The sequence below is a fragment of the Salmo trutta genome, chromosome 34 (genome assembly GCF_901001165.1).
Source record: "Salmo trutta chromosome 34, fSalTru1.1, whole genome shotgun sequence".
Classification (NCBI taxonomy): Eukaryota; Metazoa; Chordata; class Actinopteri; order Salmoniformes; family Salmonidae; genus Salmo; species Salmo trutta.
In genome coordinates, this window is record NC_042990.1 from 39,766,602 (window position 1) to 39,792,814 (window position 26,213).

The 26,213-nt window shown below is 42.8% G+C and overlaps 1 protein-coding gene across 2 annotated transcripts in view; it reads left to right on the forward strand.

The window, feature by feature from the left end:
- fam49al (family with sequence similarity 49 member A, like) overlaps positions 1–25,917 on the forward strand; it is a 95,379-nt gene extending 69,462 nt beyond the window's left edge. For both annotated transcript variants that reach the window (XM_029732841.1, XM_029732842.1), the window contains exons 4-12: positions 10,520–10,641; positions 11,603–11,708; positions 15,814–15,950; positions 16,521–16,598; positions 19,952–20,068; positions 20,839–20,918; positions 24,767–24,893; positions 25,112–25,182; positions 25,386–25,917. In XM_029732841.1, coding sequence (XP_029588701.1) covers positions 10,520–10,641; positions 11,603–11,708; positions 15,814–15,950; positions 16,521–16,598; positions 19,952–20,068; positions 20,839–20,918; positions 24,767–24,893; positions 25,112–25,182; positions 25,386–25,449 — 902 coding nt within the window. In that variant the 3' untranslated portion in view covers positions 25,450–25,917. The remainder of the gene's footprint in view (positions 1–10,519; positions 10,642–11,602; positions 11,709–15,813; positions 15,951–16,520; positions 16,599–19,951; positions 20,069–20,838; positions 20,919–24,766; positions 24,894–25,111; positions 25,183–25,385) is intronic.
- Positions 25,918–26,213: the final 296 nt, after the last annotated feature.

Genomic DNA, 26,213 nt, shown 5'->3' on the forward strand with positions numbered 1-26,213 from the left:
CAGGTCTAGGGACAATACAACACAGGTCTAGGACTATACAACACAGGTTCTAGGACAAATACAACACAGGTCTAGGACAATACAACACAGGTCTAGGACTATTACAACACAGGTTCGTAGGACTATACAACACAGGTCTAGGACTATACAAAACACAGGTCTATTATACAACACAGGTCTAGGACTATACAACACAGGTCTAGGACTATACAACACAGGTCTAGGACTATACAACACAGGTCTAGGACTATACAACACAGGTCGAGGACAATACAACACAGGTCTAGGACTATACAACACAGGTCTATGACTATACAACACAGATCTAGGACAATACAACACAGGTCTATGACTATACAACACAGGTCTAGGACTATACAACACAGGTCTAGGACAATACAACACAGGTCTAGGAAAATACAACACAGGTCTAGGACTATACAACACAGGTCTAGGACTATACAACACAGGTCTAGGACAATACAACACAGGTCTATTATACAACACCGGTCTAGGACAATACAACACATGTCTAGGACAAAACAACACAGGTCTAGGACTAGGACTATACACCACAGGTCTAGGACAATACAACACAGGTCTAGGACAATACAACACAGGTGTAGGAAAATACAACACAGGTCAAGGACTATACAACACAGGTCTAGGACTATACAACACAGGTCAAGGACAATACAACACAGGTCTATGACAATACAACACAGGTCTCGGACTATACAACACAGGTCTAGGACAATACAACACAGGTCCAGGACTATACAACACAGGTCAAGGACTATACAACACAGGCCTAGGACTATACAACACAGGTATATTATACAACACAGGTCTAGGACAATACAACACAGGTCTAGGATTATACAACACAGGTCTAGGACTATACAACACAGGTCTAGGATTATACAACACAGGTCTATTATACAACACAGGTCTAGGACTATACAACACAGGTCGAGGACAATACAACACAGGTTTAGGACAATACAACAAAGGTCTAGGACAATACAACACAGGTCTAGGACTATACAACACAGGTCTAGGACTATACAACACAGGTCTAGGACAATACAATACAGGTCTTTTATACAACACAGGTCTAGGACAATACAACACAGGTCTAGGACAAAACAACACAGGTCTAGGACTATACAACACAGGTCTAGGACAATACAACACAGGTCTAGGACAATACAACACAGGTCTAGGACAATACAACACAGGTCTAGGACAATACAACACAGGTCTAGGACTATACAATACAGGTCTAGGACAATACAACACAGGTCCAGGACTATACAACACAGGTCTAGGACAATACAACACAGGTCTAGGACAATACAACACAGGTCTAGGATTATACAACACAGGTCTATTATACAACACAGGTCTAGGACTATACAACACAGGTCTAGGATTATACAACACAGGTCTATTATACAACACAGGTCTAGGACTATACAACACAGGTCTAGGACAATACAACACAGGTCTAGGACTATACAACACAGGTCTATTATACAACACAGTTCTAGGACTATACAACACAGGTCTAGGACTATACAACACAGGTCTAGGACTATACAACACAGGTCTATTATACAACACAGGTCTAGGACCATACAACACAGGTCTAGGACAATACAACACAGGTCTAGGACAATACAACACAGGTCTAGGACTATACAACACAGGTCTAGGACAATACAACACAGGTCTAGGACAATACAACACAGGTCTAGGACTATACAACACAGGTCTAGGACTATACAACACAGGTCTAGGACTATACAAAACACAGGTCTATTATACAACACAGTTCTAGGACTATACAACACAGGTCTAGGACTATACAACACAGGTTTAGGACTATACAACACAGGTCTAGGACAATACAACACAGGTCTAGGACTATACAACACAGGTCTAAGACTATACAACACAGATCTAGGACATACAACACAGGGTCTAAGACTATACAACACAGGTCTAGGACTATACAACACAGGTCTAGAACTATACACAACAGGTCTAGGACAATACAAACACAGGTCTAGGACCAATACAACACAGGTCTAGGACAATACAACACAAGGTCTAGGACTATACAACACAGGTCTAGGACAATACAACACAGGTCTATTATACAACACCCGGTCTAGGACAATACAACAACATGTCTAGGGACAAAACACCACAGGTCTAGGCTATCACCACAGGTCTAGGACAATACAACACAGGTCTAGGACAATACAACCAGGTCTAGGACCAATACAACACAGGTCTAGGACTATACAAAACAGGTCTAGGACTATACAACACAGGTCTAGGACAATACAATACAGGTCTATTATACAACACAGGTCTAGGACAATACAACACAGGTCTAGGACAAAACAACACAGGTCTAGGACTATACAACACAGGTCTAGGACAATACAACACAGGTCTAGGACAATACAACATAGGTCTAGGACAATACAACACAGGTCTAGGACAATACAACACAGGTCTAGGACAATACAACACAGGTCTAGAACTATACAACACAGGTCTAGGACAATACAACACAGGTCTAGGACAATACAACACAGGTCTAGGACAATACAACACAGGTCTAGGACAATACAACACAGGTCTAGGACTATACAACACAGGTCTAGGACAATACAACATAGGTCCAGGACTATACAACACAGGTCTAGGACTATACAACACAGGTTTAGGACTATACAACACAGGTCTAGGACTATACAACACAGGTATATTATGCAACACAGGTCTAGGACAATACAACACAGGTCTAGGATTATACAACACAGGTCTATTATACAACACAGGTCTAGGACTATACAACACAGTTCTAGGATTATACAACACAGGTCTATTATACAACACAGGTCTAGGACTATACAACACAGGTCTAGGACAATACAACACAGGTCTAGGACAATACAACACTGGTCTAGGACAATACAACACAGGTCTAGGACAATACAACACAGGTCTAGGACTATACAACACAGGTCTAGGACAATACAACACAGGTCTATTATACAACACCGGTCTAGGACAATACAACACATGTCTAGGACAAAACAACACAGGTCTAGGACTATACACCACAGGTCTAGGACAATACAACACAGGTCTAGGACAATACAACACAGGTCTAGGACAATACAACACAGGTCTAGGACTATACAAAACAGGTCTAGGACTATACAACACAGGTCTAGGACAATACAATACAGGTCTATTATACAACACAGGTCTAGGACAATACAACACAGGTCTAGGACAAAACAACACAGGTCTAGGACTATACAACACAGGTCTAGGACAATACAACACAGGTCTAGGACAATACAACATAGGTCTAGGACAATACAACACAGGTCTAGGACAATACAACACAGGTCTAGGACAATACAACACAGGTCTAGGACTATACAACACAGGTCTAGGACAATACAACACAGGTCTAGGACAATACAACACAGGTCTAGGACAATACAACACAGGTCTAGGACAATACAACACAGGTCTAGGACTATACAACACAGGTCTAGGACAATACAACATAGGTCCAGGACTATACAACACAGGTCTAGGACTATACAACACAGGTTTAGGACTATACAACACAGGTCTAGGACTATACAACACAGGTATATTATGCAACACAGGTCTAGGACAATACAACACAGGTCTAAGATTATACAACACAGGTCTATTATACAACACAGGTCTAGGACTATACAACACAGTTCTAGGATTATACAACACAGGTCTATTATACAACACAGGTCTAGGACTATACAACACAGGTCTAGGACAATACAACACAGGTCTAGGACAATACAACACTGGTCTAGGACAATACAACACAGGTCTAGGACTATACAACACAGGTCTAGGACTATACAACACAGGTCTAGGACAATACAATACAGGTCTATTATACAACACAGGTCTAGGACAATACAACACAGGTCTAGGACAAAACAACACAGGTCTAGGACTATACAACACAGGTCTACGACAATACAAGACAGGTCTAGGACAATACAACACAGGTCTAGGACAATACAACACAGGTCTAGGACAATACAACACAGGTCTAGGACTATACAACACAGGTCTAGGACAATACAACACAGGTCCAGGACTATACAACACAGGTCTAGGACTATACAACACAGGTCTAGGACTATACAACACAGGTCTAGGACTATACAACACTGGTCTAGGACAATACAACACAGGTCTAGGACAAAACAACACAGGTCTAGGACTATACAACACAGGTCTAGGACAATACAACACAGGTCTAGGACAATACAACACAGGTCTAGGACAATACAACACAGGTCTAGGACAATACAACACAGGTCTAGGACAATACAACACAGGTCTAGGACAATACAACACAGGTCTAGGACTATACAACACAGGTCTAGGACAATACAACATAGGTCCAGGACTATACAACACAGGTCTAGGACTATACAACACAGGTCTAGGACAATACATCACAGGTCTAGGACAATACAACACAGGTCTAGGACAATACAACACAGGTCTAGGATTATACAACACAGGTCTATTATACAACACAGGTCTAGGACTATACAACACAGTTCTAGGATTATACAACACAGGTCTATTATACAACACAGGTCTAGGACTATACAACACAGGTCTAGGACAATACAACACAGGTCTAGGACAATACAACACAGGTCTAGGACAATACAACACAGGTCTAGGACTATACAACACAGGTCTACGACTATACAACACAGGTCTAGGACAATACAATGCAGGTCTATTATACAACACAGGTCTAGGACAATACAACACAGGTCTAGGACAAAACAACACAGGTCTAGGACTATACAACACAGGTCTACGACAATACAAGACAGGTCTAGGACAATACAACACAGGTCTAGGACAATACAACACAGGTCTAGGACAATACAACACAGGTCTAGGACTATACAACACAGGTCTAGGACAATACAACACAGGTCCAGGACTATACAACACAGGTCTAGGACTATACAACACAGGTCTAGGACTATACAACACAGGTCTATTATACAACACAGGTCTAGGACTATACAACACAGGTCTAGGACAATACAACACAGGTCTAGGACTATACAACACAGGTCTATTATACAACACAGGTCTAGGACAATACAACACAGGTCTAGGACTATACAACACAGGTCTAGGACTATACAACACAGGTCTATTATACAACAAAAGTCTAGGACAATACAACACAGGTCTAGGATTATACAACACAGGTCTATTATACAACACAGGTCTAGGACTATACAACACATGTCTAGGACAAAACAACACAGGTCTAGGACTATACACCACAGGTCTAGGACAATACAACACAGGTCTAGGACAATACAACACAGGTCTAGGACAATACAACACAGGTCTAGGACTATACAACACAGGTCTAGGACTATACAACACTGGTCTAGGACAATACAATACAGGTCTATTATACAACACAGGTCTAGGACAATACAACACAGGCCTAGGACAAAACAACACAGGTCTAGGACTATACAACACAGGTCTAGGACAATACAACACAGGTCTAGGACAATACAACACAGGTCTAGGACAATACAACACAGGTCTAGGACTATACAACACAGGTCTAGGACAATACAACACAGGTCCAGGACTATACAACACAGGTCTAGGACAATACAACACAGGTCTAGGACAATACAACACAGGTCTAGGATTATACAACACAGGTCTATTATACAACACAGGTCTAGGACTATACAACACAGGTCTAGGATTATACAACACAGGTCTATTATACAACACAGGTCTAGGACTATACAACACAGGTCTAGGACAATACAACACAGGTCTAGGACAATACAACACAGGTCTAGGACAATACAACACAGGTCTAGGACTATACAACACAGGTCTAGGACTATACAACACAGGTCTAGGACTATACAATACAGGTATATTATACAACACAGGTCTAGGACAAAACAACACAGGTCTAGGACAATACAACACAGGTCTAGGACAATACAACACAGGTCTAGGACAATACAACACAGGTCTAGGACTATACAACACAGGTCTAGGACAATACAACACAGGTCCAGGACTATACAACACAGGTCTAGGACTATACAACACAGGTCTATGACTATACAACACAGGTCTAGGACTATACAACACAGGTATATTATACAACACAGGTCTAGGACAATACAACACAGGTCTAGGATTATACAACACAGGTCTATTATACAACACAGGTCTAGGACTATACAACACAGGTCTAGGATTATACAACACATGTCTATTATACAACACAGGTCTAGGACTATACAACACAGGTCTAGGACAATACAACACAGGTCTAGGACAATACAACACAGGTCTAGGACAATACAACACAGGTCTAGGACTATACAACACAGGTCTAGGACTATACAACACAGGTCTAGGACAATACAACACAGGTCTATTATACAACACAGGTCTAGGACTATACAACACAGGTCTAGGACAATACAACACAGGTCTAGGACAATACAACACAGGTCTAGGACAATACAACACAGGTCTAGGACTATACAACACAGGTCAGGACTATACAACACAGGTCTCGGACAATACAACACAGGTGTAGGACAATACAACACAGGTCTAGGACTATACAACACAGGTCTAGGACAATACAACACAGGTCCAGGACTATACAACACAGGTCTAGGACTATACAACACAGGTCTAGGACTATACAACACAGGTCTAGGACTATACAACACAGGTCTAGGACAATACAACACAGGTCTAGGATTATACAACACAGGTCTATTATACAACACAGGTCTAGGACTATACAACACAGGGCTAGGATTATACAACACAGGTCTATAATACGTACAACACAGGTCTAGGACTATACAACACAGGTCTAGGACAATATAACACAGGTCTAGGACTATACAACACAGGTCTATTATACAACACAGGTCTAGGACTATACAACACAGGTCTAGGACTATACAACACAGGTATATTATACAACACAGGTCTAGGACAATACAACACAGGTCTAGGATTATACAACACAGTTCTATTATACAACACAGGTGTAGGACTATACAACACAGGTCTAGGATTATACAACACAGGTCTATTATACAACACAGGTCTAGGACAATACAACACAGGTCTAGGACTATACAACACAGGTCTAGGACTATACAACTCAGGTCTATTATACAACACAGGTCTAGGACTATACAACACAGGACTAGGACTATACAGCACAGGTCTAGGACAATACAACACAGGTCTAGGACTATACAACACAGGTCTAGGACTATACAACACAGGTCTTCACCAATACAACACAGGTCTACGACTATACAACACAGGTCTAGGACTATACAACACAGGTCTATTATACAACACAGGTCTAGGACAATACAACACAGGTCTAGGACTTTACAACACAGGTCTAGGACAATACAACACAGGTCTAGGACAATACAACACAGGTCTAGGACAATACAACACAGGTCTAGGACTATACAACACAGGTCTAGGACAATACAACACAGGTCTAGGACTATACAACACAGTTGTAGGACTATACAACACAGGTCTAGGACTATACAACACAGGTCTAGGACTATGTACATCCTTTAAGCACGGTTCATACAGGCAAGGATTTCAGGGACTTTCAACCACATTTTCAAGAACCTGAAGATATACAATTGTATAATGTATATAATTATAGATATAAGGCCCCCCCCAAGAAAAAGCATGCAAAAAGTGTATAAAAAAAAGTTGCCCATTTAAGCCTTATCAATGCATATTTTTATTTTATTTTATTTAACCTTTATTTAACTAGGCAAGTCAGTTAAGAAGAAATTCTTATTTACAATGACTGCCTACCAAAAGGCAAAAGGCCTCCTGCGGGGACAGGGACTGGGAAAATATAAAATAAAATAAATTTAATAAAACACGACAAAACTCACATCACGACAAGAGAGACAACACAACACTACGTAAACAGAGAGAGACCTACGACGAAGACAACAATCAGGGGTGATACGATATCAATTACATCATATGACAACAACCCAAGCTGAAGGTCGTGCTTCCATACCTCCTGTGTGAGACAGAGCTGATAATTTAGCTCATCGTTCTGATTGTACTCAGACCAACTATATTAATTCACCTGGATAAAAAGGTGGGCCCCCAGATCCTTGACCAGACGTGTGAACGCGGAACTCAAACGTCAAGTAACGAAAAAAAATGACAATGACAATCAATGTTTTACACTTTTACACAAACTCTTCACGGGAAATATGTCAAACACAGAAGGAGAAGTGATACAAAAGCGTGAACAAATATCAAATCAAATTAAATGTTATTGGTCACATACACATGGTTAGCAGATGTTCATTTGACTGTAGTGAAATGCTTCTAGTTCTGACATTCTAGTCCCCCCTGGAACAGGACAGACTAATCCCCCCCTGGAACAGGACAGACTAATCCCCCCCTCCCCGGAACAGGACAGACTAATCCACCTCCTGGAACAGGACAGACTAATCCCCCCTGGAACAGGACAGACTAATCCCCCCCTGGAACAGGACAGACTAATCCCCCCTGGAACAGGACAGACTAATCCCCCCTGGAACAGGACAGACTAATCCCCCCCCAGAACAGGACAGACTAATCCCCCCCTGGAACAGGACAGACTAATCCCCCCTGGAACAGGACACACTAACCCCCCCTGGAACAGGACAGACTAATCCCCCCCGGAACAGGACAGACTAACCCCCCCTGGAACAGGACAGACTAACCCCCCCTGGAACAGGACAGACTAATCCCCCCTGGAACAGGACAGACTAACCCCCCCGGAACAGGACAGACTAATCCCCCCCTGGAACAGGACAGACTAATCCCCCCTGGAACAGGACAGACTAATCCTCCCCTTGGAACAGGACAGACTAATCCCCCCTGGAACAGGACAGACTAATCCCCCCTGGAACAGGACACACTAACCCCCCCTGGAACAGGACAGACTAATCCCCCCCGGAACAGGACAGACTAACCCCCCCTGGAACAGGACAGACTAACCCCCCCTGGAACAGGACAGACTAATCCCCCCTGGAACAGGACAGACTAACCCCCCCCGGAACAGGACAGACTAATCCCCCCCTGGAACAGGACAGACTAATCCCCCCTGGAACAGGACAGACTAATCCTCCCCTTGGAACAGGACAGACTAATCCCCCCTGGAACAGGACAGACTAATCCCCCCTGGAACAGGACAGAATATTCCCCCTGGAACAGGACAGACTAATCCCCTCCCTGGAACAGGACAGACTAATCCCCCCTGGAACAGGACAGACTAATCCCCCCTTGAACAGGACAGACTAATCCCCCCTGGAACAGGACAGACTAACCACCCCGGAACAGGACAGACTAATCCCCCCTGGAACAGGACAGACTAATCCTCCCCCTGGAACAGGACAAACTAATCCCCCCTGGAACAGGACAGACTATTACCCCTGGAACAGGACACACTAATCCCCCCCTGGAACAGGACAGACTAATCCCCCTGGAACAGGACAGACTAATCCTCCCCCTGGAACAGGACAGACTAATCCCCCCTGGAACAGGACAGACTTTTCCCCCCTGGAACAGGACAGACTAATCCCCCCTGGAACAGGACAGACTAGTCCTCCCACTGGAACAGGACAGACTAATCCCCCCTGGAACAGGACAGACTATTCCCCCCTGGAACAGGACAGACTAATCCCCCCTGGAACAGGACAGACTAGTCCTCCCCCTGGAACAGGACAGACTAATCCCCCCTGGAACAGGACAGACTAATCCCCCCCTGGAACAGGACAGACTAATCCCCCTGGAACAGGACAGACTAATCCCCCCTTGGAACAGAACAGACTAACCCCCCCCCCCCTGGAACAGGACAGACTAATCCTCCCCCTGGAACAGGACAGACTAATCCTCCCCCTGGAACAGGACAGACTAATCCCCCCTGGAACAGGACAGACTAACCCCCCCTGGAACAGGACAGACTAATCCCTGCAATAGTGGAGTTACTGTACAGACACATATCTCATGTCAAGACCTGGCCCTCTGCAGTGTTTAGTGACTGTACGTATATATATTTATATTGTAAAGATCTTTGTCCTAATTCTCTTTCAATCATCATCCTCCCTCGGTCACTAAACACCCTTCCCCTTACTCCCCCCCCCAAAACTGTTCCATTTTCACCCCCCCCACCTTGTCCTATAAACCAAACCCTAATTCCCCCCCACACACCCTGTCCCTATTCTCCTCTCCAAAATTAAACTTCCCAAAATGCTCCGATCTACTCACAACCCCAACCCCACCCTCCAAAACTCCATGTCCCATCATGCTCCTCTCCCTCCTCCAGATGCTCAGCCTACAGAGGCAGAGACGGCGGTATGGAACCAGGTCAGTGCTGTGCTGGAGGAGGCCCACGGCATCCTGGCCGAACTACAGTCTTACAACGGGGCTGGACAGGAGATACGAGAGGTGAGCGGAGGGGAGGGGTGTGTGAGGAGGGAGGGGACGACGACGACAAAACAGAATATGAATATTTGTTAATGCCGTTAAGTGCTGTAACAAATGAACCAAATTGCAATAGGTAGCCTGCTATTCCGATACACACAAATTACTATTCACAAAGAATCATTTATCTGATATATTCCTTCTCCCATTATTCATGTTATTATACTCTTATTCACCAGCTGTGTGTGTCTCTTAACTAGGAGAGAATCTACAAGCCACGTGGCCACAAACGTTATACTAACGGTTCATCAAACAGTTCCACTGTTCAAACGTTAGTCTTTAACGTGTGGTGGCTGGTGGTGTTGAGTCAAGTTAAAAGGTTTGCTCAGCTGTGTCATGCACAAACACACACACCTGTGATCTCTCTCTCTCTCTTTCACACATCACAGCCAACAAAGCAGCCTGGCGGTCAGCCATTGGCCAGGCATCAAACACAGAACACACAACAATCATTACCCATGCTTTTATTAACAATAGACTGGGAACCAGTGGCTTCAATTCCCACTCCTGTATCAACGACCACTGGGAAGAGAATAGCATGGCTGTTGAGCTTTTATCGCTCTATAGCGCAAAGAGTATTGAGTATATTATATATAGTATAATACTAGCTTCCTGCTGTCGTTTACTTTCCATTCAAAGATAGATTTTTTTTGGACAGCATAGATCTTGAAGTCATCAATAATCTATCACGATTCCATGACACATATCTCACTAATCCAGTCCTGTCAGATCAGTGATTACTTGAGGAAGGAACTAATTCCTTTTAATGTTAAAAATACTCTGGGTTTTTTTTCCCCCCTTCGGTCTCCATTCCAGATGAACATTCTATACTTCCCTAAGTTGTGGATTGTGTTTTCTAAGTATCCAGAGACCAATATCTGCTCTCCTTCTTCTCTTCCTCTGTCGTCTTCCTGTTCTCCTCCAGGCCATCCAGAACCCAGGTGATCTGCAGCTACAGGAGAAGGCCTGGAACGCAGTCTGCCCCCTGGTGGCCAAACTCAAACGCTTCTACGAGTTCTCCCTCCGACTGGGTGGGTGACACACACACACACACACACACACACAAGCATGCACGCAAAAACACACACACACAAGCACTTAAACGCCCTGCAGGCAGCGAACGGAGAGGAGATTGACAGGACAGGAGGGAGGGATGAAGAGATGGTCACTAAATGAAAACAACACAGTCCATCTTACTGCACTGAGTTATCTCAGAGTATTTATAATACCAGGAGAGAGTTATCTCAGAGTATTTATAACACCAGGAGAGAGTTATCTCAGAGTATTTATAATACCAGGAGAGAGTTATCTCAGAGTATTTATAACACCAGGAGAGAGTTATCTCAGAGTATTTATAACACCAGGAGAGAGTTATCTCAGAGTATTTATAACACCAGGAGAGAGTTATCTCAGAGTATTTATAACACCAGGAGAGAGTTATCTCAGAGTATTTATAATACCAGGAGAGAGTTATCTCAGAGTATTTATAACACCAGGAGAGAGTTATCTCAGAGTATTTATAACACCAGGAGAGAGTTATCTCAGAGTATTTATAACACCAGGAGAGAGTTATCTCAGAGTATTTAAAACACCAGGAGAGAGTTATCTCAGAGTATTTATAACACCAGGAGAGAGTTATCTCAGAGTATTTATAACACCAGGAGAGAGTTATCTCAGAGTATTTATAACACCAGGAGAGAGTTATCTCAGAGTATTTATAACACCAGGAGAGAGTTATCTCAGAGTATTTATAACACCAGGAGAGAGTTATCTCAGAGTATTTATAACACCAGGAGAGAGTTATCTCAGAGTATTTAAAACACCAGGAGAGAGTTATCTCAGAGTATTTATAACACCAGGAGAGAGTTATCTCAGAGTATTTATAACACCAGGAGAGAGTTATCTCAGAGTATTTATTACACCAGGAGAGAGTTATCTCAGAGTATTTATTACACCTGGAGAGAGTTATCTCAGAGTATTTTTTACACCTGGAGAGAGTTATCTCAGTATTTATAACACCAGGAGAGAGTTATCTCAATATTTATTACACCAGGAGAGAGTTATATCAGAGTATTTATAACACCAGGAGAGAGTTATCTCAGAGTATTTATAATACCAGGAGAGAGTTAACTCAGAGTATTTATAACACCAGGAGAGAGTTATCTCAGAGTATTTATAATACCAGGAGAGAGTTATCGCAGAGTATTTATTACACCAGGAGAGAGTTATCTCAGAGTATTTATTACACCTGGAGAGAGTTATCTCAGAGTATTTATTACACCTGGAGAGAGTTATCTCAGTATTTATAACACCAGGAGAGAGTTATCTCAGTATTTATTACACCAGGAGAGAGTTATCTCAGAGTATTTATAACACCAGGAGAGAGTTATCTCAGAGTATTTATTATACCAGGAGAGAGTTAACTCAGAGTATTTATAATACCAGGAGAGAGTTATCTCAGAGTATTTATAACACCAGGAGAGAGTTATCTCAGAGTATTTATTACACCAGGAGAGAGTTAACTCAGAGTATTTATAACACCAGGAGAGAGTTATCTCAGTATTTATTACACCTGGAGAGAGTTATCTCAGAGTATTTATAACACCAGGAGAGAGTTATCTCAGAGTATTTATAACACCAGGAGAGAGTTATCTCAGAGTATTTATTACACCAGGAGAGAGTTAACTCAGAGTATTTATAACACCAGGAGAGAGTTATCGCAGAGTATTTATAACACCAGGAGAGAGTTATCTCAGAGTATTTATAATACCAGGAGAGAGTTATCGCAGAGTATTTATTACACCAGGAGAGAGTTATCTCAGAGTATTTATAATACCAGGAGAGAGTTATCGCAGAGTATTTATTACACCAGGAGAGAGTTATCTCAGAGTATTTATAACACCAGGAGAGAGAGTCATGATGATATTAGATTTTAGCGGCTTCAATGGCTTCCCTTGCAGACTTAATTTCACACACGCACACTCACACCTCTTTCCTCCTCTCAGCCCCCTCTGCAGTAGCCTGACCTAGCAGGCAGGCAGCAGTTGCTAAGGCAACAACAGAACGCGGTCATCGAGTGGAGATAGAGAGAGAGAGAGGGGGAGCGAGAGAGAGAGACAGAGAGACAGAGAGAGAGAGAGAGAGACAGAGACACAGAGACAGAGACAGAGACAGAGACAGAGAGAGACAGAGAGAGACAGAGACAGAGACAGAGACAGAGACAGAGACAGAGACAGAGACAGAGACAGAGAGAGAGAGAGAGAGAATCCGTGCTGTATTCAACACCTACAGGCAGATCTCACACCCTGTTCCCCATAGCAGAAAGGGCTCTGGTCAAAAGAAGTGCACTAAATAGGGAATAGGGTGTCATTTGAGATGCAGAGTCCAGATTCATGTTCGCCTACATGACAATATGGACGGCACCTTTCACACTTACACTAAACACAGACCCTACACACTTCTTACACTTAACACAGACCCTACACACTTCTTACACTAAACACAGACCCTACACACACTTCTTACACTAAACACAGACCCTACACACTTCTTACACTAAACACAGACCCTACACACACTTCTTACACTAAACACAGACCCTACACACTTCTTACACTAAACACAGACCCTACACACACTTCTTACACTAAACACAGACCCTACACACTTCTTACACTAAACACAGACCCTACACACTTCTTACACTAACCACAGACCCTACACACACTTCTTACACTCACACTAAACACAGACCCTACACACTTCTTACACTAACCACAGACCCTACACACACTTCTTACACTAAACACAGTGCCTTTAAACACTTCCTCGTCCAGTTGAAGAGGAGCTGGATCAGGAAGTAGAGAATTAGACTCTTCACAATGTTTGAAACGCCGACCTTCACCAGTCCCCCTCCACATCCCCATCTTCCTCTCCTGCAGTTACTGAAGCACACGCTAAGACGGCAGTACTCTACTGATGATAGAAATACAATACATAGAATTCCCATACAGTGGCTCTATGATAAGGAAATCATGTACCATGGATACCTGTTTTGAACACAGAAAAAAGTCACCACAATCCGAGAGGTGACGCAAGTAGTACGCCCCTAACCCACAGGACATTACCTTGAACATTCTCTCTACTCACTCTATATCTATTTATTATATATCTATCTAGTATACTGGATATCTATGCTCCAGTAGCACTCCAGTGGGCTAGCAGCAGGAGGCGGGAGATTGGAGTTTCTATTAATTATATATCTATGCTCCAGTAGCTCTGGGCTAGCAGCAGGAGGCGGGAGATTGGAGTTTCTATCTATTATATATCTATCCTCCAGTAGCTATGGGTTAGCAGCAACAGGAGGGAGAGTGGAGTTTCTATTAATTATATATCTATGCTCCAGTAGCTCTGGGCTAGCAGCAGGAGGAGGGAGATTAGAGGTTCTATTAATTATATATCTATGCTCCAGTAGCTCTGGGCTGGCAGCAGGAGGAGGGAGATTAGAGGTTATATTAATTATATATCTATGCTCCAGTAGCTCTGGGCTAGCAGCAGGAGGAGGGAGATTAGAGGTTCTATTAATTATATATCTATGCTCCAGTAGCTCTGGGCTAGCAGCAGGAGGAGGGAGATTAGAGGTTCTATTAATTATATATCTATGCTCCAGTAGCTCTGGGCTAGCAGCAGGAGGAGGGAGATTAGAGGTTCTATTAATTATATATCTATGCTCCAGTAGCTCTGGGCTAGCAGCAGGAGGAGGGAGAGTGGAGTTTCTATCCAGGCCGTCACAGATAAAAACCCATCAGTACTGTATTTATAGAAGAGCTGTTGAATAGTTAATGATTCAGAGGGAAGGGATTGGTCCCCACGGGACAGGCTGAGCCATTACTTTGACAGAGCTACATACAGCTATACCGTGGTCTGGGTTCAATAGCATGTGTGCGGACACCATAATAAGGGATATGATTAGGACAAGGACACAGGAATGCAGACAATACTATTTATGAATCGCATGTGTGTAATGTGGCTATAAAACAGTTCTGAGGAGCCACAAGCTCTTATGAAAACTTGCATGCACAGCTGACTGAATACTAATGGTAATGAAACTAATGTTATGTACATGTGTCTTTGTAGAGAATGCACTGCGTAGCCTGTTGGAGGCGCTGACGAGCCCTCCCTACGCTCCCATGCAGCACCTGGAGAGAGAACAGGCCCTGGCCAAACAGTTCGCTGAGATACTCCACTTCACCCTCAGCTTCGACGAACTAAAAGTGAGGAAGAGGAAGAGGAGAGGAAGAGGAGAGAGGAATGTGGGAAGAGGAGAGGAAGAGGGAGGGAGGGTGTAATCTCGGTTAAACTCAAAACTAAAATCTTGATTAATTTGGTCAGACACCAATTATGTTTCCATAATATTAGGGAGGGGTAAAGTGGTCCTTACCTTCATAACACTTCATATCCCTTTCCTATATACACTTCTCCGACCAGTCTTTCCCTCCTTCCTGTTGTGAATGACCAGTCTTTCTCTCCTTCCTGTTGTGAACGACCAGTCTTTCTCTCCTTCCTGTTGTGAACGACCAGTCTTTCTCTCCTTCCTGTTGTCCTTCAGTGGGACACTAGGTCATCTTAAGAGTATAAAGTACTGTTTTTGAACTGTACTTATTCTAGCCACTGTCTCTCTTTCTCTCGCTCTCCCACCCTCTCTCTTCCCCTCTCTCCCTCCCTCTCCCTCCCCCTCTCCCCCTCCCTCCCTCCCTCACACTCTCTCTCTCCCTCCCTCTCTCTCTTCCCCTCCCTCTCCCTTCGTCCGTCTCTCCCTCTCTCTCTTCCCCCTCTCTCTCTAGATGACAAACCCAGCCATTCAGAATGACTTCAGCTACTACAGGAGGACCATCAGTAGAAACAGGCTGAACAACCAGCAGGTAAGACCATCAGTAGAAACAGGCTGAACAACCAGCAGGTAAGACCGTCAGTAGAAACAGGCTGAACAACCAGCCTGAAACAGGATCACTTGGCTAATCTGTCAGACAGTTGCTAGGGTAACAGTGTTCATTACAAACTGTCACCATAGTCACATGTGAAAAAGTTAAAAGCTACTCATCACCACAGTGTTTACTCATCACCACAGTGTTTACTCATCACCACAGTGTTTACTCATCACCACAGTGTTTACTCATCACCACAGTGTTTACTCATCAACACAGTGTTTACTCATCAACACAGTGTTTACTCATCAACACACAGTACAGTGTTTACTCATCACCACAGTGTTTACTCATCACCACAGTGTTTACTCATCAACACAGTGTTTACTCATCAACACAGTGTTTACTCATCAACACATAGTACAGGGTTTACTCATCACCACAGTGTTTACTCATCACCACAGTGTTTACTCATCACCACAGTGTTTACTCATCAACACAGTGTTTACTCATCAACACAGTGTTTACTCATCAACACAGTGTTTACTCATCAACACAGTGTTTACTCATCAACACACAGTACAGTGTTTACTCATCACCACAGTGTTTACTCATCACCACAGTGTTTACTCATCAACACAGTGTTTACTCATCAACACATAGTACAGGGTTTACTCATCAACACAGTGTTTACTCATCAACACAGTGTTTACTCATCAACACACAGTACAGGGTTTACTCATCAACACAGTGTTTACTCATCAACACAGTGTTTACTCATCAACACAGTGTTTACTCATCACCACAGTGTTTACTCATCACCAAAGTGTTTACTCATCACCACAGTGTTTACTCATCAATACAGTGTTTACTCATCACCACAGTGTTTACTCATCAACACAGTGTTTACTCATCACCACAGTGTTTACTCATCAACACATAGTACAGTGTTTACTCATCAACACAGTGTTTACTCATCAACACAGTGTTTACTCATCAACACAGTGTTTACTCATCACCACAGTGTTTACTCATCAACACAGTGTTTACTCATCAACAGTGTTTACTCATCAACACAGTGTTTACTCATCACCACAGTGTTTACTCATCAACACAGTGTTTACTCATCACCACAGTGTTTACTCATCACCTAAGTGTTTACTCATCAACACATAGTACAGTGTTTACTCATCAACACAGTGTTTACTCATCACCACAGTGTTTACTCATCAACACAGTGTTTACTCATCAACACAGTGTTTACTCATCAACACATAGTACAGTGTTTACTCATCAACACAGTGTTTACTCATCAACACAGTGTTTACTCATCAACACAGTGTTTACTCATCACCACAGTGTTTACTCATCACCACAGTGTTTACTCATCACCACAGTGTTTACTCATCACCACAGTGTTTACTCATCAACACAGTGTTTACTCATCACCACAGTGTTTACTCATCACCACAGTGTTTACTCATCAACACATAGTACAGTGTTTACTCATCACCACAGTGTTTATTCATCAACACAGTGTTTACTCATCAACAGTGTTTACTCATCAACACAGTGTTTACTCATCACCACAGTGTTTACTCATCACCACAGTGTTTACTCATCACCACAGTGTTTACTCATCAACACATAGTACAGTGTTTACTCATCAACACAGTGTTTACTCATCAACACAGTGTTTACTCATCACCACAGTGTTTACTCATCACCACAGTGTTTACTCATCAACACAGTGTTTACTCATCAACAGTGTTTACTCATCAACACAGTGTTTACTCATCAACAGTGTTTACTCATCAACACAGTACAGTGTTTACTCATCAACACAGTACAGTGTTTACTCATCAACACAGTGTTCACTCATCAACACAGTGTTTACTCATCAACACAGTGTTTACTCATCAACACAGTGTTTACTCATCAACAGTGTTTACTCATCACCACAGTGTTTACTCATCACCAGTGTTTACTCATCAACACAGTGTTTACTCATCACCACAGTGTTTACTCATCAACACAGTGTTTACTCATCAACAGTGTTTACTCATCACCACAGTGTTTACTCATCACCAGTGTTTACTCATCACCACAGTGTTTACTCATCAACACAGTGTTTACTCATCACCACAGTGTTTACTCATCACCACAGTGTTTACTCATCACCACAGTGTTTACTCATCAACACAGTGTTTACTCATCACCACAGTGTTTACTCATCAACACAGTGTTCACTCATCAACACAGTGTTTACTCATCACCACAGTGTTCACTCGTCAACACAGTGTTTACTCATCACCACACAGTACAGTGTTTACTCATCAACACAGTGTTTACTCATCAACACAGTGTTTACTCATCAACACAGTGTTTACTCATCAACACAGTGTTTACTCATCAACACAGTGTTTACTCATCAACACACAGTGTTTATTCATCACCACAGTGTTTATTCATCACCACAGTGTTTATTCATCACCACAGTGTTTACTCATCAACACAGTGTTTATTCATCAACACAGTGTTCACTCATCAACACAGTGTTTATTCATCAACACAGTGTTTACTCATCAACACAGTGTTTATTCATCAACACAGTGTTCACTCATCAACACAGTGTTTATTCATCAACACAGTGTTTACTCATCAACACACAGTGTTTATTCATCACCACAGTGTTTATTCATCACCACAGTGTTTATTCATCACCACAGTGTTTACTCATCAACACAGTGTTTATTCATCAACACAGTGTTTACTCATCAACACAGTGTTTATTCATCAACACAGTGTTTACTCATCAACACAGTGTTTACTCATCAACACAGTGTTTACTCATCAACACAGTGTTTATTCATCAACACAGTGTTTACTCATCAACACACAGTGTTTACTCATCAACACAGTGTTTACTCATCAACACAGTGTTTATTCATCAACACAGTGTTTACTCATCAACACAGTGTTTATTCATCAACACAGTGTTTACTCATCAACACAGTGTTTACTCATCAACACAGTGTTTATTCATCAACACAGTGTTCACTCATCAACACAGTGTTTATTCATCACCACAGTGTTTACTCATCAACACAGTGTTTATTCATCAACACAGTGTTCACTCATCAACACAATGTTTATTCATCAACACAGTGTTTACTCATCAACACATAGTACTGTGTTTTCTCTCTATGTAGATGTTTAATAAATTGCACACAGGAAAAGCATTGAATAATGTCACATTAGATTACTTGATAACACACAACAATTAAAGTGGAATCCTGTGCCAAATATGCAAATGTTGCCTTGTTCAAAACCATCTCTCTCTGCTGCAGTTGGAGGCAGAGAACGAGGTGAACAATGAGATGGCCAATCGGATGTCTCTGTTCTACGCCGAGGCCACGCCCATGCTGAAGACCCTGAGTAACGCCACCACCAAGTTCGTATCAGAGGTCAGTCACAACTCCTGTCCCCTTGTTCTAGTCCCTACCTCCTTCCCCTGTCCCCTTGTTCTAGTCCCTACCTCCTTCCCTTGTTCTAGTCCCTACCTCCTTCCCCCATCCCTCCCCTCCCTCTAGTTCTTAATGTTAACTAGCACCAACTCCTGTCCCCTAAAACAAGAGCCTACCACAAGCCTTTACTAATAGCTACCACCCCCCAAGTCACCCTATACCAGCCTCACCGCACCCCAAGTCACCCTATACCAGCCTCACCACACCCCAAGTCACCCTATACCAGCCTCACCACACCCCAAGTCACCCTATACCAGCCTCACCACACCCCAAGTCACCCTATACCAGCCTCACCACACCCCAAGTCACCCTATACTACTAGCCTCACCACACCCCAAGTCACCCTATACCAGCCTCACCACACCCCAAGTCACCCTATACCAGCCTCACCACACCCCAAGTTACCCTATACCAGCCTCACCGCACCCCAAGTCACCCTATACCAGCCTCACCACACCCCAAGTCACCCTATACCAGCCTCACCACACCCCAAGTCACCCTATACTACCAGCCTCACCACACCCCAAGTTACCCTATACTACTAGCCTCACCACACTCCAAGTCACCCTATATTTGTGTCACCACACCCCAAGCCTGGTATTTACTCTCTGTCTCCCCCGAGGGGCCAGGGTAGGTATTTACTCTCTGTCTCCCCCCAGGGGCCAGGGTCGGTATTTACTCTCTGTCTCCCCCTGCTGTCTGTGTTACAGAATAAGACCTTACCCATTGAAGACACCACAGACTGCCTGAGCACCATGGCCTGTGTGTGTCGCGTCATGCTGGAGACCCCGTGAGTAGCTCTCTTTCTCTAGTCCTGTATTTCTCTAGTCCTGTCTTTCTCTAGTCCTGTATTTCTCTAGTCCTGTCTTTCTCTAGTCCTGTCTTTCTCTAGTCCTGTCTTTCTCTAGTCCTGTCTTTCTCTAGTCCTGTCTTTCTCTAGTCCTGTCTTTTTCTAGTCCTGTCTTTCTCTAGTCCTGTATTTCTCTAGTCCTGTATTTCTCTAGTCCTGTATTTCTCTGGTCCTGTATTTATCTAGTCCTGTCTTTCTCTAGTCCTTATTTTTCCTCTCTCTACATTCTCTCCTTCTTTTACTCCACGTCTCTCTTTCTCCAGTCTCTCTTGCTGTGTGACCTCCACTCTTTCCTTCTCTCTTGTTATGTCATGTCACGTCATGTCATGACCTTCAGGCCAAGTGTAAGCTGAATCTTTTTTTCTCCATATTTGCATAGTCTTTCTTTGACCCCTTTTCTTTATCCCTCTCTTCCACTCTTCATATCCCCCGTCTCCCTCTCAATTCAATTTCAATTATTTATTTATTGTTTATTTATTTATTTATTGTTTATTTATTAATTATTTATTGGCATGGGAAACATATGTTAACATTGCCAAAGCAAGTTACATATTATGTCTACATACAGTGTAGACATATGCAAATAGTTAAAGTACAAAAGGGAAGATAAATAAACATAAATATGGGTTGTATTTTCAGTGGTGTTTGTTCTTCACTGGTTGACCTTTTTTTGTGGCAACAGGTCGCACATCTTGCTGCTGTGACGGCACACTGTGGTATTTCACCCAGTAGATATGGGAGTTTATCAAAATCGGGTTTGTTTTCGAATGTGTTCGTACTCTCTGTTTAGGGCCTAATAGCATTCCAGTTTGCTCTGTTTTTTGTTAATTCTTTCCAATATGTCAAGTAATTATCTTTTTGTTTTCTCATGATTTGGTTGGGTCTAATTGTGTTGCTGTCCTGGGGCTCTGTGGGGTCTGTTTGTGAACAGAGCCCCAGGACCAGCTTGCTTAGGAGACTCTTCTCCAGGTTAATTTCTTTTTAGGTAATGGCTTTGTTATGGAAGGTTTGGGAATTGCTACCTTTTAGGTGGTTGTAAAATCTAAAAGCTTACATGAAATTTGATAATTTGCGGGTATCTCCCTAATTCTGCTCTGCATGCATTATTTGGTGTTAGTCTCAATTTGGTGTTTGTCCCATTTTGTGAATTCTTGGTTGGTGAGCGGACCCCAGACCTCACAACCATAAAGGGCAATGGGTTCTACAACTGATTCAAGTATTTTTAGTCAGAACCCAATTAGTATGTCAAATGATGATGATGGCATAGAAGGCCCTTCTTGCCTTGTCTCTTAGACCGTCCACAGCTTAGTGGAAGTTACCTGTGGCGCTGATGTTTAGGCTGAGGTATGTATAGTTTTCTGTGTGCTCTAGGGCAACGGTGTCTAGATGGAATTTGTATTTGTGGTCCTGGCAACTGGACCTTTTTTGGAACACCATTATTTTTGTCTTACTGAAATTTACTGTCAGGGCCCAGGTCTGGCAGAATCTGTGCAGAAGATCTAGGTGCTGCTGTAGGCCCTCCTTGGTTGGGGACAGAAGCACCAGATCATCAGCAAACAGTAGACATTTGACTTCAGATTCTAGTAGGGTGAAGCCGGGTGCTGCAGACTGTTTTAGTGCCCTTGCCTTATTCATAGATACAGTTGAAGCCAGAAGTTTACATACAGCTTAGCCAAATACATTTAAACTCAGTTTATCATTCCTGACATTAAATCCTAGTAAGAATTCCCTGTCTTAGGTCAGTTAGGATCACCACTTTATTTTAAGAATGTGAAATGTCAGAATAACAGTAGAGAGAATGATTTATTTCAGATTTTATTTCTTTCATCATATTCCAAGTGGGTCAGAAGTTTACATATACTCAATTAGTATTTGGTAGCATTGCCTTTACATTTTTTAACTTGGGTCAAACGTTTCGGGGAGTCCTTCCACAAGCTCCCCACAATAAATTGAGTGAATATTGACCCATTCCTCCTGACAGAGCTTGTGCAACTGAGTCAGGTTTGTAGGCCTCCTTGCTTGCACACACTTTTTCAGGTCCGCCCACACATTTTCTATAGGATTGAGGTCAGGGCTTTGTGATGGCCACTCCAATACCTTGACTTTGTTGTCCTTAAGCCATTTTGCCACAACTTTGGAAGTACGCTTCGGGTCATTGTCCATTTAGAAGACCCATTTGGAAGACCCATTTGCGACCAAGCTTGAACTTCCTGACTGATGTCTTGAGATGTTGCTTCAATATATCCACATAATTTTCCATCCCCATGATGCCATCTATTTTGTGAAGTGCACCAGTCCCTCCTGCAGCAAAGCACCCCCACAACATGATGCTGCCACCCCCGTGCTTCACGGTTGGGATGTTGTTCTTCGGCTTGCAAGCCCTCCCCCTTTTTCCTCCAAACATAACGACGGTCATTATGGCCAAACAATTCTATTTTTGTTTCATCAGACCAGAGGACATTTCTCCAAAAAGTACGATCTTTGTCCCCATGTGCAGTTGCAAACCGTAGTCTGGCTTTTTTATGGCGGTTTTGGAGCAGTGGCTTCTTCCTTGCTGAGCGGCCTTTCAAGTTATGTCGATATAGGACTCGTTTTACTGTGGATATAAATACTTTTGTACCTGTTTCCTCCTGCATCTTCACAATGTCCTTTGCTGTTGTTCTGGGATTGATTTGCAATTTTCGCACCAAAGTACGTTAATCTCTAGGAGACAGAACAAGTATCCTTCCTGAGGGGTATGACGGCTGCGTGGGCCCATGGTGTTTATGCTTGCGTACTATTGTTTGCACAGATGAACGTGGTACCTTCAGGCGTTTGGAAATTGCTCCCAAGGATGAACCAGACTTGTAGAGGTCTACAATGTTTTTTCTGAGGTCTTGGCTGATTTCTTTTGATTTTCCCATGATGTCAAGCAAAGAGGCACTGAGTTTGAACATAGGCCTTGAAATACTTCCACAGGTACACCTCCAATGGACTCAAATTATGTCAATTAGCCTATCAGAAGCTTCTAAAGCCATGACATAATTTTCTGGAATTTTCCAAGCTGTTTAAAGGCACAGTCAACTTAGTGTATGTAAACTTCCGACTTCAACTGTATATATATTGAAGAGGGTGGGACTTTAGCCACGGCCATGTGGAAAGAAGTGTTTGTTTTTTGCCAATTTTAACTGCACACAGGTTGTTTGTGTCGTATGTTTTTTCCCCTAACACCACTTTCCATCAATTTGTATAGCAGACCCTCATGCCAAATTGGGTCAAAAACTTTTTTGAAATCAACAAAGCTTGAGAAGACTTTGTCTTTGTTTGTTTGTCAATTAGGGTGTGCAGGGTGAATACGTGGTCTGTCGTACGGTAATTTGGTAAAAAGCCAATTTGACATTTGCTCAGTACATTGTTTTCGCATTGTTTTCGAGTCTGCGGTTAATGATAATGCAGTGAATTTTCCCAAGGTTGCTGTTGACACATTATTGGCATGATAACTCATTATCATAAAAGTCATTATCCAAAAGAACATTAGCATCTTAAAGCTGATTAAAGCAATAACAATCCCACTCTCTTTCTCTCTCCCTCTCGTCCTCTTTACTCTCTCACCCTCCCTCTGCCTCTCCCTCCTTACTCTCTCACCCTCCCTCTGCCTCTCTTTCCCTCTCTCCACCCCCTTTCCCCCTTCCTCTCTCTCTCTCTCCACCCTCTTTTTCTCTCCCCCACTCCCTTTCTCCCTCCCTCTCCCCCCCCCGACCTACCTATCTCCGATCCCTTCCCCCTCCATCCCTCTCCTCTCTCCATAGTGAGTACCGTTGTAGGTTCACCAACACAGACACCATGTTGTTCTGTATGAGGGTGATGGTGGGAGTGATCATTCTGTACGACCATGTCCACCCTGTAGGAGCTTTCGCCAAGACCTCCAAAATAGATGTAAGACACACACACACACACACACACACACACACACACACACACACACACACACACACACACACACACACACACACACACACAAACATCCATGTTTCTACTCGTATACTGCTTAAAATGCTGAGTCTATCTGACCACACATGCCTTGATGTCCTCCTGTAGGGTGATGACCTTTCTCTAAAGCTGTGTGTATCTTTGGTTTGTGTGTGTGCGTACAGATGAAGGGCTGCATCAAGGTGCTGAAAGAGCAGCCGTCCAACAGCGTGGAGGGACTACTGAATGCACTGAGGTGAGGAGACATTGAGGAAGAAAGAGAGAGAGAGAGAGAGAAAAAGACAGAGCGAGAGTAGACAGAGACACAGACAGAGATAGAGAGAGAGAGTGTAGAGTGTACGTACATATACTCATCTCATGTGTCTTTCTCTCCTCCTGTCCTCTCCCCCCTTCTCTCCTCCCATCCTCTCCTCCTCCTCCTCCTCTACTCCTCTCCAGGTATACGACCCGACATCTAAACGACGACAGCACCTCCAAACAAATCAGGGCTCTTCTCCAATGAGAGTGAGAGGAGCAGAGAGAGGGAAGGAAGGAAGATGAGAGAGCGAACACGGAGGGAGATGAAGAAGAACGAAGGAAGAACAAACTGTGGTGTGCTGAATCCCGTTTGTTTACAAGAATGAAAAGCAAAATGTTCTGGTCTGATAAGAAGAGCTGATGAAAAGAACAAGTCTATGTATTGTTCATCATTCTGTCTCCCATTTTGTAAAAACAGAAAATGAAGGAAGAGAAACTATAGAGATATATATTAAAGAGAAAAATAGCAAAACAAAAAAAACTAAACAAGTGTTACAAGATGGAAATAAGTCTAAAGAAGAAGAACAACAAGGAAAAAGCTATATTAATAAGACTAAAGAAGAAGAACAACAAGGAAAAAGCTATATTAATAAGACTAAAGAAGAAGAACAACAAGGAAAAAGCTATATTAGAAAATCTAAAGTCAGGAAACAAAACTCAAACAAAAAAAAAATGAAAATAAACACAAAAAGATTAATATTCCGTACAACAACGTTAGTCTGAAAAATATTTTTGCACTGGTGTAGAATATAAACAACGCTGTCTGTCAGTCTCTAAGTAGCCGCTGTAAAGATTTAAACCAGGCTCCATTACAAACATTAAAGAATAAGACTGGGAATGACTAAGTGGCCTGATTCCAAAACAATAGCTTGTCCCTTTCCAAAAGTCCTGACTCCTCCATTCTAAAAGGACTTGGAGTTGTATGCAGTATGGCACAAACACTTCTTAACTTACAGAAGGCTAATGGGT